At 43.6% G+C, this 13,716-nt stretch overlaps 1 protein-coding gene across 6 annotated transcripts; it reads right to left on the bottom strand.

Moving 5' to 3' along the window:
* Nucleotides 1-39: 39 nt before the first annotated feature.
* On the bottom strand, nucleotides 40-13,309 carry LOC129854895 (protein regulator of cytokinesis 1-like). 6 transcript variants are annotated; one of them, XM_055922027.1, is made up of 15 exons: nucleotides 13,148-13,309; nucleotides 12,289-12,421; nucleotides 11,928-12,050; nucleotides 11,276-11,509; nucleotides 10,063-10,233; nucleotides 8,121-8,270; nucleotides 7,535-7,682; nucleotides 7,129-7,265; nucleotides 6,862-6,957; nucleotides 6,491-6,637; nucleotides 4,899-5,009; nucleotides 4,329-4,442; nucleotides 3,411-3,581; nucleotides 1,852-1,889; nucleotides 40-1,366 (listed from the first exon to the last, which is right to left on the bottom strand). In XM_055922027.1, the coding sequence occupies exons 1-15, from the start codon at nucleotides 13,156-13,158 to the stop codon at nucleotides 1,318-1,320; spliced, it is 1,833 nt and encodes a 610-aa protein (XP_055778002.1). In that variant the 5' UTR covers nucleotides 13,159-13,309; the 3' UTR covers nucleotides 40-1,317. The 6 variants fall into 6 exon arrangements, with proteins under 6 accessions (XP_055778002.1, XP_055778004.1, XP_055778001.1 ...); XM_055922030.1 differs by lacking the exon at nucleotides 13,148-13,309 and adding an exon at nucleotides 1,689-1,746 and having other exon boundaries at nucleotides 1,278-1,366; nucleotides 12,289-13,122; XM_055922029.1 differs by lacking the exon at nucleotides 1,852-1,889.
* Nucleotides 13,310-13,716: the final 407 nt, after the last annotated feature.

Here is a 13,716-nt window from a genome sequence, read left to right as displayed (position 1 = left end):
TATCACTTGCATTCACAATAATACAACAGAAATAGCTGCTCATTTGGAAACATTTAATTACGGTTTGCAAATCACCAACAGTCAAGGAGTATGCCTTTGCTTTTTGACTATGTATTGGTACCCTCCCCCCAAAAAATGGAAAAGGTGACTGAAAATATCATTGTTTAACTGTAGTGTAAAGCCAATGTTTATATGGCAGAATGATCATAATTTGCTACAAGCCCCCATAAGAATATGAAGTACAAAAATGTACTCTAGTACCAACATGGATAATTTATCATTTGAGTGTTATAGAGAGGATGTTAAAAGTTTAATGAAAACTGTTTTTCCATAGGTCTAGCAAGTCCTCCCAACATTTCATTCAGCTCATAGATCAGAGAAGCTTAAAAATCGAGAAGAATATAATTCAAATCTTCTGACAAATGAGTAGAGTATTTTAGAGTTCAGTACATTCAGTAGGTGTTGACATCTCCATGTAGAAATGGGACACAGACAATAAACAGTGATAAAACTGGAAGACCAGAAAGTCCAGTTCAGAGCCCTCAGAGAGATGGAGGATTTCGGCAGTAGTTCAGAGCCCTCAGAGAGATGGAGGAGTCAGGATCACAGCAGTAGTTCAGAGCCCTCAGAGAGATGGAGGAGTCAGGATCACAGCAGTAGTTCAGAGCCCTCAGAGAGATGGAGGAGTCAGGATCACAGCAGTAGTTCAGAGCCCTCAGAGAGATGGAGGAGTCAGGATCACAGCAGTAGTTCAGAGCCCTCAGAGAGATGGAGGAGTCAGGATCACAGCAGTAGTTCAGAGCCCTCAGAGAGATGGAGGAGTCAGGATCACAGCAGTAGTTCAGAGCCCTCAGAGAGATGGAGGAGTCAGGATCACAGCAGTAGTTCAGAGCCCTCAGAGAGATGGAGGAGTCAGGATCACAGCAGTAGTTCAGAGCCCTCAGAGAGATGGAGGAGTCAGGATCACAGCAGTAGTTCAGAGCCCTCAGAGAGATGGAGGAGTCAGGATTTCGGCAGTAATTCAGAGCCCTCAGAGAGATGGAGGAGTCAGGATTTCGGCAGTAATTCAGAGCCCTCAGAAATGACAACAAGTGAAACCTCAGCAGAGCTAGAAGAACATTTGAGCTGAGAGACTCAGAGAGAAGTGCAAGTTTCTGTTCTGATATCATTGCAGTTACATTCAGTAGGTGTTAAGATTTCCTTCATCTGGACATGCAGAACTAAATGGACCCGGACAGAAACCGTGAAACTCCGATGATTCAAGGACAGGTGTGGTTCCGTCTGATCCTTCAGCTCAGAGACGAGTGCCAGTCGAGTTCAGATGTCCTGTCTTGACGTTAGATTTGGAAGCTTTTGAGAGATCTCGCTGTGGAGGAGAATAAAGATACTAATACAAAAACTTACATGCGGTACGTCCTGTACGTTACACAAAGACAAAACACAGGAAGGAAAATCTGTCTTGAAGAAGGTAAGTGGAAAAATATAGATTTGTTTTGAGTGGAACATCCCTTTAACTTCCCATGCAGTGTGCAAAAAAACCCAGAAGGTTATTATAAAATGTGAAGAAGGATAGAAGACACAGAATAACAATAGTTTAACCAAAAACCTTGTGATAAAAGTCAACATGAAAACCCAGCAACACAGCCCAGTTCAACAGTGTACGTTTGATTTTGAATATTGTTCCTCACAAGATGGTTAGGCCAACCGAACCGGACCAGGCTCTCGGTTGCACTCCGTTAGTCAAAGCTGAAAAGTAGGCATAACTTCAGCATGCAACCTTGGTTAGCAACTTAGCATGGTGAGCCTCACTGATTGTTACGGCGTTAAATAAAAATGTCCATTCATACAGACCTGGTAATGGCAGTGGATTCAATGTTGACAAAATCCTTCTAAAATAGAATGTAGAGTTAGACGGTCAGAGAAAACCTGTTATCTATTCATGACAGCTTGCTTTCACTTAAAGGAAAAATTCACCTAAAACCACATATTCTTCTAATTTAATGGCAAACGTTTATTTATCTAGGCAAGTCAGTTAAGAACAAATTCTTAACTACAATGAAGTCCTACCCCGGCCAAACCCTCCCCTAACCCGGACGACGCTGGGACAATTGTGCGCCATCCTATGAGACTCCCGATCACGGCCGGTTGTGATACAGCCCCGGATCAAACCAGGGTCTGTAGTAACACCTCTAGCAGTGAGATGCAGTGCCTTAGACTGCTGAGCCACTAATAAAAAAATTTGTGAACAAGTGTTTAATTTTGCCGTTATAATAAGGTTGGTAGAAACATTGGAAATCTGTTGCAGCTAAAGTCGACAACAAAATCTACAATGCAATGCTCTATGGGCTGGCTGGCTAGCTAGCAAATGTAGCTACACACATTAATACCAAAGACAATATCAGCATGTAATGTAGCTAGTTAGCTGTAAAACCACCTAAACAAACAGCACTATCAATTTAGGAGTCTACAATTTCACCATGTTCAACCTGCAGATCGATGTGCCTCAGAGTGGAATCTAACATTCACAACGGCATTTATACGTTGTACAACGTTACAAATCTTTTCCGAGATGTGAGATAATTAACTTGACATATGTAATATATAGCTTTGGAATCGTGACATTATGTACTTTCGAGGAAAATAGGCAAATTTCTAGCCACTGACATTGAGATTGCGTTGACGATTAATTTAGCAAACCACGTGACACAGCATGACAACGTGAACGCGATTGGCCGACAGTCTGCTGGGTTGGGCGTTATACGCTCCTCTATTCAATGATATCTCTGGCAACGGCAACAAGTAGGAAAAATGTGCTAGACCCTCTGTAAAATTACACATTGAGATTTTTTTTATTTAACTAGGCAAGTCAGTTAAGAACCAAATTCTTATTTACAATGACGGCCTACCCCGGCAACGCTGGGCCAACTGTGCACCGCACTATGGGACTCCCAATCACGGCCGGATGTGTGACAGCCTGGATTCGAACCAGGGACTGTAGCGACACCTCTTGTACTGAGATGCAGTACATTAGACAGCTACGCCACTCGGGAGCCCGATTAAAGAATATGAAATCTGACATGTATGATAGACGTTTTAACGATCTAAACGTCGTATTCCTATTAACGTCCAGTGTAGAGAGAGAGAGACTTTATCACTGTGGTACGTTAATACAGGACGGATTTCTGCCTGCTTGAACGCCAATAACTCAGATACACATGAAATCGACCCAAGGAATCGATAGGACATCAACTCAGAGATGCACAAAAACAATATAACATTGAAAATGGGCAAATCTTTCCTTTAAGTGTATAAGACTGGTGCAATTCTCTCACTGTACAGACATACATCTCTGACTGGATTGTGTTGCTGGGTTTATGATTGGCCGATAGGTGATGACCTAGGGAAATTACCGAAAATTCCGAATAGGTGCTGGCCACAGAGTTAACGGTGATGTTACAGCGCGAGGCAGGGGTTCTTAACACACCGCTCAGAACCGTGCCGTTCAGGCGGGACATGTTCTCCTTGTTGCGTTCCACTGTGCGGGGGGTTCTTCCAACACGACCAGGGGTCCTCAGAGGAATCTGGATAAGGGGGGGGGGGGGGGGGGGGTTAGTGTTCTCTGTAAGCAGACAGCTATAATAGTGTCTGTTACTTGTTTTAAGCATGTATGAGTCTCATGTTTCCCTCTTCAACTGACTCAACACGGCTGTTATTGAGACGGGATCCTTATGAGATGACAAGGAAAAACAAAACACTGTCGGTGATGACCATAAGGGGATCCTACCATGCTGACAGTCATAGGTGGTCTGAAGACCGGGGACCGTGTGTGTACGAACCATGCTGACAGTCATAGGTGGTCTGAGGACCGTGTGTGTACGAACCATGCTGACAGTCATAGGTGGTCTGAGGACCGTGTGTGTACGAACCATGCTGACAGTCATAGGTGGTCTGAGGACCGTGTGTGTACGAACCATGCTGACAGTCATAGGTGGTCTGAGGACCGTGTGTGTACGAACCATGCTGACAGTCATAGGTGGTCTGAGGACCGTGTGTGTACGAACCATGCTGACAGTCATAGGTGGTCTGAGGACCGGGTGTGTACGAACCATGCTGACAGTCATAGGTGGTCTGAGGACCGGGTGTGTACGAACCATGCTGACAGTCATAGGTGGTCTGAGGACCGTGTGTGTACGAACCATGCTGACAGTCATAGGTGGTCTGAGGACCGTGTGTGTACGAACCACGCTGGCAGTCATAGGTGGTCTGAGGACTGTGTGTGTACTAACCATGCTGAGAGTCGTAGGACCGGGGACTGTGTGTGTACTAACCCTGCTGGCAGACATAGGTGGTCTGAGGACTGGCGACTGGCACATGGTTCCTCCGAAGGCAGAGCGTAAGGTGCTGTTAGGAGTAGAACTGGAGATACTGCTAGTGGCATTCAGCTGGGGAAAGGAGAAAACGACAATACACACATTGCTCCGTTTTTACCCAGACTAGACATTCCAGGTTGTGGTTTTCAACCCAGACTAGACATTCCAGGTTGTGGTTTTCAACCCAGACTAGACATTACGGTTGTTGAGGAGGAACTGCCCCTCACTACCTTCAGGCTCTTCTCAAACCCTACATCCCAAAACCGATCAATCTGTTCTGGTCTCTTTGCCCTCCCATCCACCCCTACGTGAGGCCAGTCAGCCCAGTCCAAGCGCTTCTCTGTCTTGGCTCCCCAAAAGTGTAACCAGCTTCCCCCTGAGGTTAGGACAGCAGAGTCCCTTCCCATCTTCCAAAAACATCTGAAACCCTACCTCTTCAAAGAGTATCTTAACCCCCCCCCCCCTCCACACACTAGCTTTAATTTGATCACAAAAACAACCCCATTGGTGTCGAATCAACTGGTTTACCTTTCTTGCTTTGCCGGGCGTAGGCGTCTCTGCAAGGCGTCTTTTGGAGGGGGTTCGTTGAGCAGTACCATATAGCATGTCTTGTTCGATCTGCTGGTTCTTCTTCAGTTGCTGTTTATTTCACAGATCACAGTCAGTATTCTCATCTGAACCAGATTCACTCTTTACTAGGAAACACTGGAAATAGTCCTTCGTAGTTAAGATGTCTGTTTGAATCGCAACCCTCCCCCTTCCTAGAATAAATCACTGATCTTATTATGACACGATTGGGGAAAGCTGTGTCGAGGAGACTTTGATTTCAATCTCATCAATGTCTATCTAATCAAGTGAGATCAGTGATTGCCTCAAAAAAGGAGGAAGGAAGCACATTAAAAGCGCCCAAACAGGGCCGCTTGTCTCATCTAAAAGCATTGAAACAGGGCCGTTTGTCTCATCTAAAAGCATTGAAACAGGGCCATTTGTCTCATCTAAAAGCATTGAAACAGGGCCGTTTGTCTCATCTAAAAGCATTGAAACAGGCCCGTTTGTCTCATCTAAAAGCATTGAAACAGGCCCGTTTGTCTCATCTAAAAGCATTGAAACAGGCCCGTTTGTCTCATCTAAAAGCATTGAAACAGGGCCATTTGTCTCATCTAAAAGCATTGAAACAGGGCCATTTGTCTCATCTAAAAGCATTGAAACAGGGCCATTTGTCTCATCTAAAAGCATTGAAACAGGGCCGTTTGTCTCATCTAAAAGCATTGAAACAGGGCCGTTTGTCTCCTCTAAAAGCATTGAAACAGGGCCGTTTGTCTCATCTAAAAGCGCCCAAACAGGGCCGTTTGTCTCATCTAAAAGCGCCCAAACAGGGCCGTTTGTCTCATCTAAAAGCATTGAAACAGGGCCGTTTGTCTCATCTAAAAGCATTGAAACAGGGCCGTTTGTCTCATCTAAAAGCATTGAAACAGGGCCGTTTGTCTCATCTAAAAGCATTGAAACAGGGCCGTTTGTCTCATCTAAAAGTATTGAAACAGGGCCAGTTGTCTCATTAAAAGCATTGAAACAGGGCCAGTTGTCTCATCTAAAAGCATTGAAACAGGGCCGTTTGTCTCATCTAAAAGCATTGAAACAGGGCCGTTTGTCTCATCTAAAAGCATTGATACAGGGCCGTTTGTCTCATCTAAAAGCATTGAAACAGGGCCGTTTGTCTCATCTAAAAGCATTGAAACAGGGCCGTTTGTCTCATCTAAAAGCATTGATACAGGGCCGTTTGTCTCATCTAAAAGCATTGAAACAGGGCCGTTTGTCTCATCTAAAAGCATTGAAACAGGGCCGTTTGTCTCATCTAAAAGCATTGAAACAGGGCCGTTTGTCTCATCTAAAAGCATTGAAACAGGGCCGTTTGTCTCATCTAAAAGCATTGAAACAGGGCCGTTTGTCTCATCTAAAAGCATTGAAACAGGGCCAGTTGTCTCATTAAAAGCATTGAAACAGGGCCAGTTGTCTCATCTAAAAGCATTGATACAGGGCCGTTTGTCTCATCTAAAAGCATTGAAACAGGGCCGTTTGTCTCATCTAAAAGCATTGAAACAGGGCCGTTTGTCTCATCTTACTCTCTCATTCTTCTCTCTCTCCTTCTCCAGCCGCAGTAGTTCCCACTGCTCCTCAACGTACTGGAGGAACCGCTGTCCGTTAACCAGGAACTCTCTGTACTGCTCCTCCTCCCATAGGTCTATCTGGGTCTTCAGGCTCTTCTCCAACTGGAATACATGAGAGAACATGTTTCAAGTTAAATGTGCCCCTCTTTAATGGATCCTGAGGTGTCATAATAAAAACATAGAAATATAGAACCAAGATAAATTGTAAAGATATAGGCTACATAAAGAAAAACAGTAAAAACAGGCCAGCTATTCAGGTCAGAGAGCCTGTGGCTAGAGAAATAATCAATTAACATTACAATCTGAAAAACACAACTTAGCCTCACCTTTGGCAGGCTTTTCTGCAGGTCAGCCCTCTGCTTCTCCTCTTTAAGAAGGTTCCCTCCTCGGTTGTTAAATCTAGAAGGATCCGTCGCCTTTTTCTGTGGAGAATTCAACCATGTTTTGACAAATACAGTCACTTGAGAAACACACTTGATACTCGTGAGTCAGTGGAAAAGGGAAGGGTGGGGATCAGCGTGATGACAGATGGAAGGTGATGTCACAATATACACAAAACAGACAGATTCAAGATTTGAATTCATATTCCTCACCTCCAGTTGTAGGAACAGAGTCCAGCTTTCTTGCCACCTGGTTACTCCTTCAAACAGCTCCCTGTGGTTCTCGTAGTGCTTCTTCAGACTCAGGAGCTCCTCCTGGTGTAGGTTCAGCATCTCCTCGGTGTAGTCATCTGAGAGAATAAAGTACCGGTCTGTTATTTATCCATCAATCTCAGTAGAGGACAACCAGGGTTGTGTTCACATGTTCATTAGTCACCAAAATGGAAGACAACTGACAAACAAGGTGGGGACTACCTGGACTATTGTCTAATAAACAACATATTTTTCATTTGCAAAACGTTTCGATGACGTACCAAATGAACACTGTTCATGAGAAACCCAGTAGTACATTCCAATCAGAACATGTACTACGATACTGTATTTACAAACAATAACTGACCACCATAGTAGGGCGTGAAGGCTTGTCTCTGCTCCAGGCTGTAGTAACACCTCTCCCAGAACAGAGCCACCTCAGCCCTGATGTCTTCTATCTCATTCCTCATGTTCTTGATCTTCAGCTGCTCCAGACGATGGCACTCAGCTTGTAACTGGGGGAGGGGGGGGGGGGGGGGGGGGGGGGGGGGTACAAAACTTACTGGTTCGTTCAATTCAGAACATTCACTCGGGTGAGTAAGATTTCCCAACGTATTCATTACACATGATAAATAAACGTGGACCTAGGGTTTGTCATAGGCATTCTAAAAAGGCAGTCCTTGCAAATGCAAATGTTAAAATGTTTTAACAAGGGTCTGGATAGGTATAGCGTAGTGCTGGAGGTTCCACCACTTTACAGACCTACCAAACAAGAATTATGTAGGGTTGCAAAATTCCAGTAACTTACCCATAATTCCCTAGTTTTCCAGAAATCCTGGTTGGAAGATTCCTGAAATCAGGAGGGAATAAGCAGGAAAACCAGAATCCTCCAACCAGAATATCTGGAAAAAATGTAGAATTTTTTGGCAAACTTAAATGTATGTTAAACTCACAGCATCCATGTTCTTCTTCCTGGACTTGACCATGTGTTCTGACATGCCATCTCGTTCCTCCTGGGGCACCTGCAGCCTCTCCCACAGCTCCTGGATCTTAGTGCGGTAGGAGCTACACACTAGCTCGTTCTCCGTCTTGCGATCCTCCAGCTGAGAATAACATAATAAGTGTGGTCAGGTGTTGTTTTGATGGACAAATGGGCTCCTGTGTTACATTTGTAAACATTTATCTGATTGTTATGTAGATGTATGAAATACATGAAAACACCCCAAGAGAAAGTTTAAACTAAAACAACGCAAGCCTAAAAACAGTCAGAAATTGCTCTTACAATATACAATTTTATTAGTCACATGCACCGAATACAGCAGGTGTAGACCTTACAGTGAAATGCTTACTTACAAACCCCTAAACAACAATGCAGTTTTAAAAAATACGGATAAGAATAAGAAATAAAAGTAACAAGTAATTAAAGAGCAGCAGTAAAATAACAATAGTGAGACTACATACAGGGGGGTACCGGTACAGAGTCAATGTGAGGGAACACCGGTTAGTTGAGGTAATATGTACGTGTAGGCAGAGTTATTAAAGTGACTATGCATAGATGATAACAACAGAGTAGCAGCGGTGTAAAACAGTGGAGGGGGGGGGCAATGGAAATAGTCTGGGTAGCCATTTGATTAGATGTTCAGGAGTCTTATGGCTTGGGGGTAGAAGCAGTTTAGAAGCCTCTTGGACCTAGATTTGGCTCTCCGGTACCGCTTGCCGTGCGGTAGTAGAGAGAACAGTCTATGACTAGGTGGCTGGAGTCTGACAATTTTCAGGGCCTTCCTCTGACACCGCCTGGTATAGAGGTCCTGGATGACAGGAAGCTTGGCCCCAGTGATGTACTGGGCCGTTCGCACTACCCTCTGTAGTGCCTTGCGGACGGAGACCAAGCAGTTACCATACCAGGCAGTGATGCAACCAATCAGGATGCTCTCGATGATGCAGCTGTAGAACATTTTGAGGAGCTGAGGACCCATGCCAAATCTTTTCAGTCTCCTGAGGGGGAATAGGTTTAGTCATGCCCTCTTCACAACTGTCTTGGTGTGCTAAGACCATGTTAGTTTGTTGGTGATATGGACACCAAGGAACTTGAAGCTCTCAACCTGCTCCACTGCAGGCCCGTCGATGAGAATGGGGGTGTGCTCATTCCTCCTTTTCCTGTAGTACACAATCATCTCCTTTGTCTTGATCACGTTGAGGGAAAGGTTGTTGTCCTGGCACCACACGGCCAGGTCTCTGACCTCCTGCCTATAGGCTGTCTCGTCGTTGATCAGGCCTACCACTTGTGTCATCGGCAAACTTATATGATGGTGTTGGAGTCGTGCCTGGCCGTCCAGTCATGAATGAACAGGGAGTACAGGAGGGGACTGAGAACGCACCCCTGAGGGGCCGTGTTGAGGATCCCCTCGTCTTACCAGATGCCGCTGTTCCATCTTGCCGGTACAGCGTATAACCAGCCAGCTGTATGTTGATAGTGTCGTCATTCAGGCACGACTCCGTGAAGCATAAGATATTACAGTTTCTACCGTTGGTAGTTTAATCTCCGGCGTAGTTCATCGATTTTATTGTCCAAAGATTGCACATTTGCTAGCAGAATGGAAGGAAGTGGGGGTTTATTCGATTGCCTACGAATTCTCAGAAGGCAGCCCGCCCTCTGATTCTGCCAGTTCGAGGTGAGTAATCGCAGTCCTGATGTCCAGAAGTTATTTTGGTCATAAGAAACGGTAGCATCAAAATTATGTACAAAATAAGTTGCAAATAAACAAACAAAAAAACACAAATTGGTTGGGGACACTTTACTCAATATGGCACATCTTTAAATAAAATGAAGAATTCTGACACAAAATTATAGAAAATGGTGAATGTACATGAAAGCGCTGTATTCCCAGGTCTCACCTGTCCCAGCAGCAGTTGGAGAGCTGTGATGTTGTCGCTGGACAGACAGAAGGCCTCGTCGTCCTCACACACCACGTCCCTCTCAAAGCTGGTGTCTGGCAACTGGTCCAGCTCCTCCATACACACAATGATCTGACGCTTGATACCCACAAACTCACCGTGGCGACGATCCTGGAACATACAATGGAGAGCATAAATCTCAACTTACAAAGATTGTCTGAATGAACATATAAAACGCACATTTAAAGTGTTGGTCACGTGTTTCAAGATCCCAGAAATGTTCCATATGCACAAAAATCTTATTTCTCTCAAATTTTGTGCGCAAATGTATTTACATCCCTGTTTGTGAGCATTTCTCCTTTGCCAAGATAATCCATCCACCTGACAGGTGTGGCATATCAAGAAGCTGATTAAATAGCATGATCATTACACAGGTGCACCTTGTGCTGGGGACAATAAAAGGTCACTCTTAACATGTTCAGTTATGTCACACAACGCCACAGATGTCTAAAGTTGAGGGAGCGCGCAATTGGCATGCTGACTGCAGTAATGTCCACCAGAGCTGTTGCCAGATAATTTTATGTTAATTTCTCTACCATAAGCCACCTCCAACATCATTTTAGAGAATTTGGCAGTACGTCCAACCGGTCTCACAACCGAGGACCATTTGTAACCATGCCAACCAAGAAAAACTTTAAACTCATAGAAAAAAATATAACGAAATGGATTTCAAATAATTGAATCCATGTCAGTCAATTTGTTGTTTAAAAAACAAATAATTACATAAATGTTGGTTAATCGCTCAGCACTATTAAATATACATCCGAATTGTATCACTTCATGCCTCTTCAAACATACAGCGCTGCAATTCTCAAATTAATCTAAAATAAATCTGTGTATATTGGGTTTGCTGTGCTTAAGTGACATGCCCACTTTCCTATGTCTATTGTACATCATACATTTATCATACACAAATTTTACATTTATATTTTAGTCATTTAGCAGACGCTCTTATCCAGAGCGACTTACAGGAGCAATTATGGTTAAGTGCCTTGCTCAAAAACACAGACAGATTTTTCACCTAGTCAGCTCGGGAATTCAAACCAGCGACCTTTCGTTTACTGGCCCAACGCCATTAACCACTAGGCTACCTGCCACGAACCCCCCCCCCAATGGATATGTATGAACACCATGAAGGAAGATGCAGACATACCTTCTCTTTAGTAAGATCGTTCAGGTAGGAGTGGTAGCGGTCCAGCTGCTCCAGGGAAGGGACAGTGTCCATGTCGATACAGAAGGGAACTGAACACATGATGTCACACAGCTCCCGGTCCTGCTTGTACAGAGTCTTCAGCTCCTTAACTCTCTGACTCTTCTGTTTCATCATCACCTCCAGCCGTGACCGAATGTCCTTCTCCAGCTGCAGCATCGTCCTCCCCTCGTCCTCCTATAGACACATCAAGATGGTTGAAAAGGAACATTAACAAGATGAAACATTAGGATAATGAAGTAACACATGGCTCTACACTGAGCTTTTCTACAAGGAGCACACGTGAGCCTAATTTGGAAGATGTAGGCACACACAAAGAAATTCAGGAGCACAATTAAAAATATTTTAGGTAATAAAGCTAGCTTCATTTCTATAGTTTAAAAAAATCCAGGTCACAAAGCAAAAGATACAAGTAAAATATCTTTACTGTAACAATATTGCGTGTTCCAATTTGGATTCTAAAGACAGAAAAACACATATGTTTCACAAGTTTGTTGCCTCAAAATACAAAAATCTGGAGATGCAATCCTTAGGCTCATTGCTCCATTAGTACCTATAAGTAATAAGCTTAACTCAAGTCAAGAGAGAAGTGGACCTCAAAGGGGGATAGTTGAAGCTCAGTGCACAGAACGTCCAGCTCTTTGCGACAGGACTCTATGCTGCTCATCAATCTCTTCCTTAAACTGTCCTCCTCAGTGATCATCATGTCCAGCAAGCCCTAGTAGAATAGAACACACACACAGGTCAAAATACATTCCACTGGTTAATAAGTGAATTATCATCCTGGCTCCAGCTCATTTTGTACCTTCTTGCCATTTGTCAACTACTATGTTCATTGCCATGCATTGTTGTGACAATGACCAAGGGAGTTTAGTAAGCCACAAGACAGCACAAACAGATCTGGTAGCAGGCTAGCAAACTACCTTAATCATCTTTTGGAATGAACCCAAACTCACTTTGATATGTTTCTTGACTACATCAGTCCTCTGTAGTCGCTGGTCCTCTGGAATGCCTATTTCTTCCCAGATGTCCTTCAACCTGTTCAGAGCTTGATTCAGACATGCTACAGATTCTGCAGCATGGACTTCACTGTCGAGGAAAATTTTAAGCATGTGAAAGCATGTCACATAAATGTGTTATGAATACTGCAGCCTGCAACTACAGGAAATAGTGCAGATCAGATTCACACTCTCAATGGATTATTATGGACTATTGTGTGTGCATTGCACAGCTTGTTGTTGATCAACAGAGTAACTGAGCTGAGTAGGTTCTCGAAAGTGTCAGATGCCACGTAGCTACTGTAGTGTCATGGACATTTTGTCTGATCAGTAGCTGGTTGATTGACATTCCTCTTGGCAGGCTAAACAGGTTAGTCGACTACGTTATTGAGTTGCCAAAACAATCCATCTAGTTAAACTAGTCACTGTATTTAAAAACATGTTTAGCTAACGTTAGCTCCTCTTTACATACTTTACAGTAACGTCAGCTAGCTAGTTATGGCAGCTTATCATTTTAATATCAAGCGAAGGCGATCACCAAACGGTTAGTTAGCTAGCCAGTCGTGTAGCCCAATTTAGCTAGCCAGATAAAGCTATCTAGTTAGGTACTACAGTAGTAACGTTAGCGTAACTAATGTTAGTTATTACCGACAGGTAACGTTAGCTACTGCAGCATTGTGTGCCAATACTCATTTTTTTAACGTTGCTTAGTATGCTATGTTAGCTATCTCTCATTATTAGTTAGCTAGCTAAAGTTAACAACAAGCAAGAACAGCATCCAAACACAGCAACCCACACACAATTTTGGGGGACTAACCTCCTCCTCATGGTTACGTTCCACCGAAAATTTTTACCCGTGTTGCCTTAACTAAATACGTCTCTTTTAACACAATACAACAAGTGAAAGATTGTTATCTGTGTCCAAGCGTCGTTTGCCGTCTGCGACTCTGTTCAAATTCTGCACCGAAACAATGCCTCGCTTTCTATTGGCCGATATGGAGAACACGTCAAAAAAAACTGCTTTCTGTGGGCGTGGCCACAGCGTTTGACGACTTGAAGAGCTCACCTTTGATTTTTGTTATTGGGGGACAGCAATCATAGCTGAATATTTTATTACCTGAAAATAACATATATTAGCTGCTATAGTTATAATATGAATAGTCATTTTTATTTGAATATATGTCTATAAGCCTCGGCATTACTGTTGAGGCACTAACTAACTACTGTACACTCTAAATAAAACTAAAAGGGATTATTATTATTTGACCCTGCTGGTCACCTATGAACATTTGAACATCTTGGCCATGTTCTGTTATAATCTCCACCCGGCACAGCCAGAAGAGGGCTGGCCACCCCCCATAGCCTGGTTCCTCTCTAGGTTTCTTC

Source organism: Salvelinus fontinalis, chromosome 5 (genome assembly GCF_029448725.1).
Source record: "Salvelinus fontinalis isolate EN_2023a chromosome 5, ASM2944872v1, whole genome shotgun sequence".
Taxonomy (NCBI): Eukaryota; Metazoa; Chordata; class Actinopteri; order Salmoniformes; family Salmonidae; genus Salvelinus; species Salvelinus fontinalis.
Note: the sequence above shows the minus strand (reverse complement) of the source record. Positions and strands in the feature narration are given on the sequence as shown.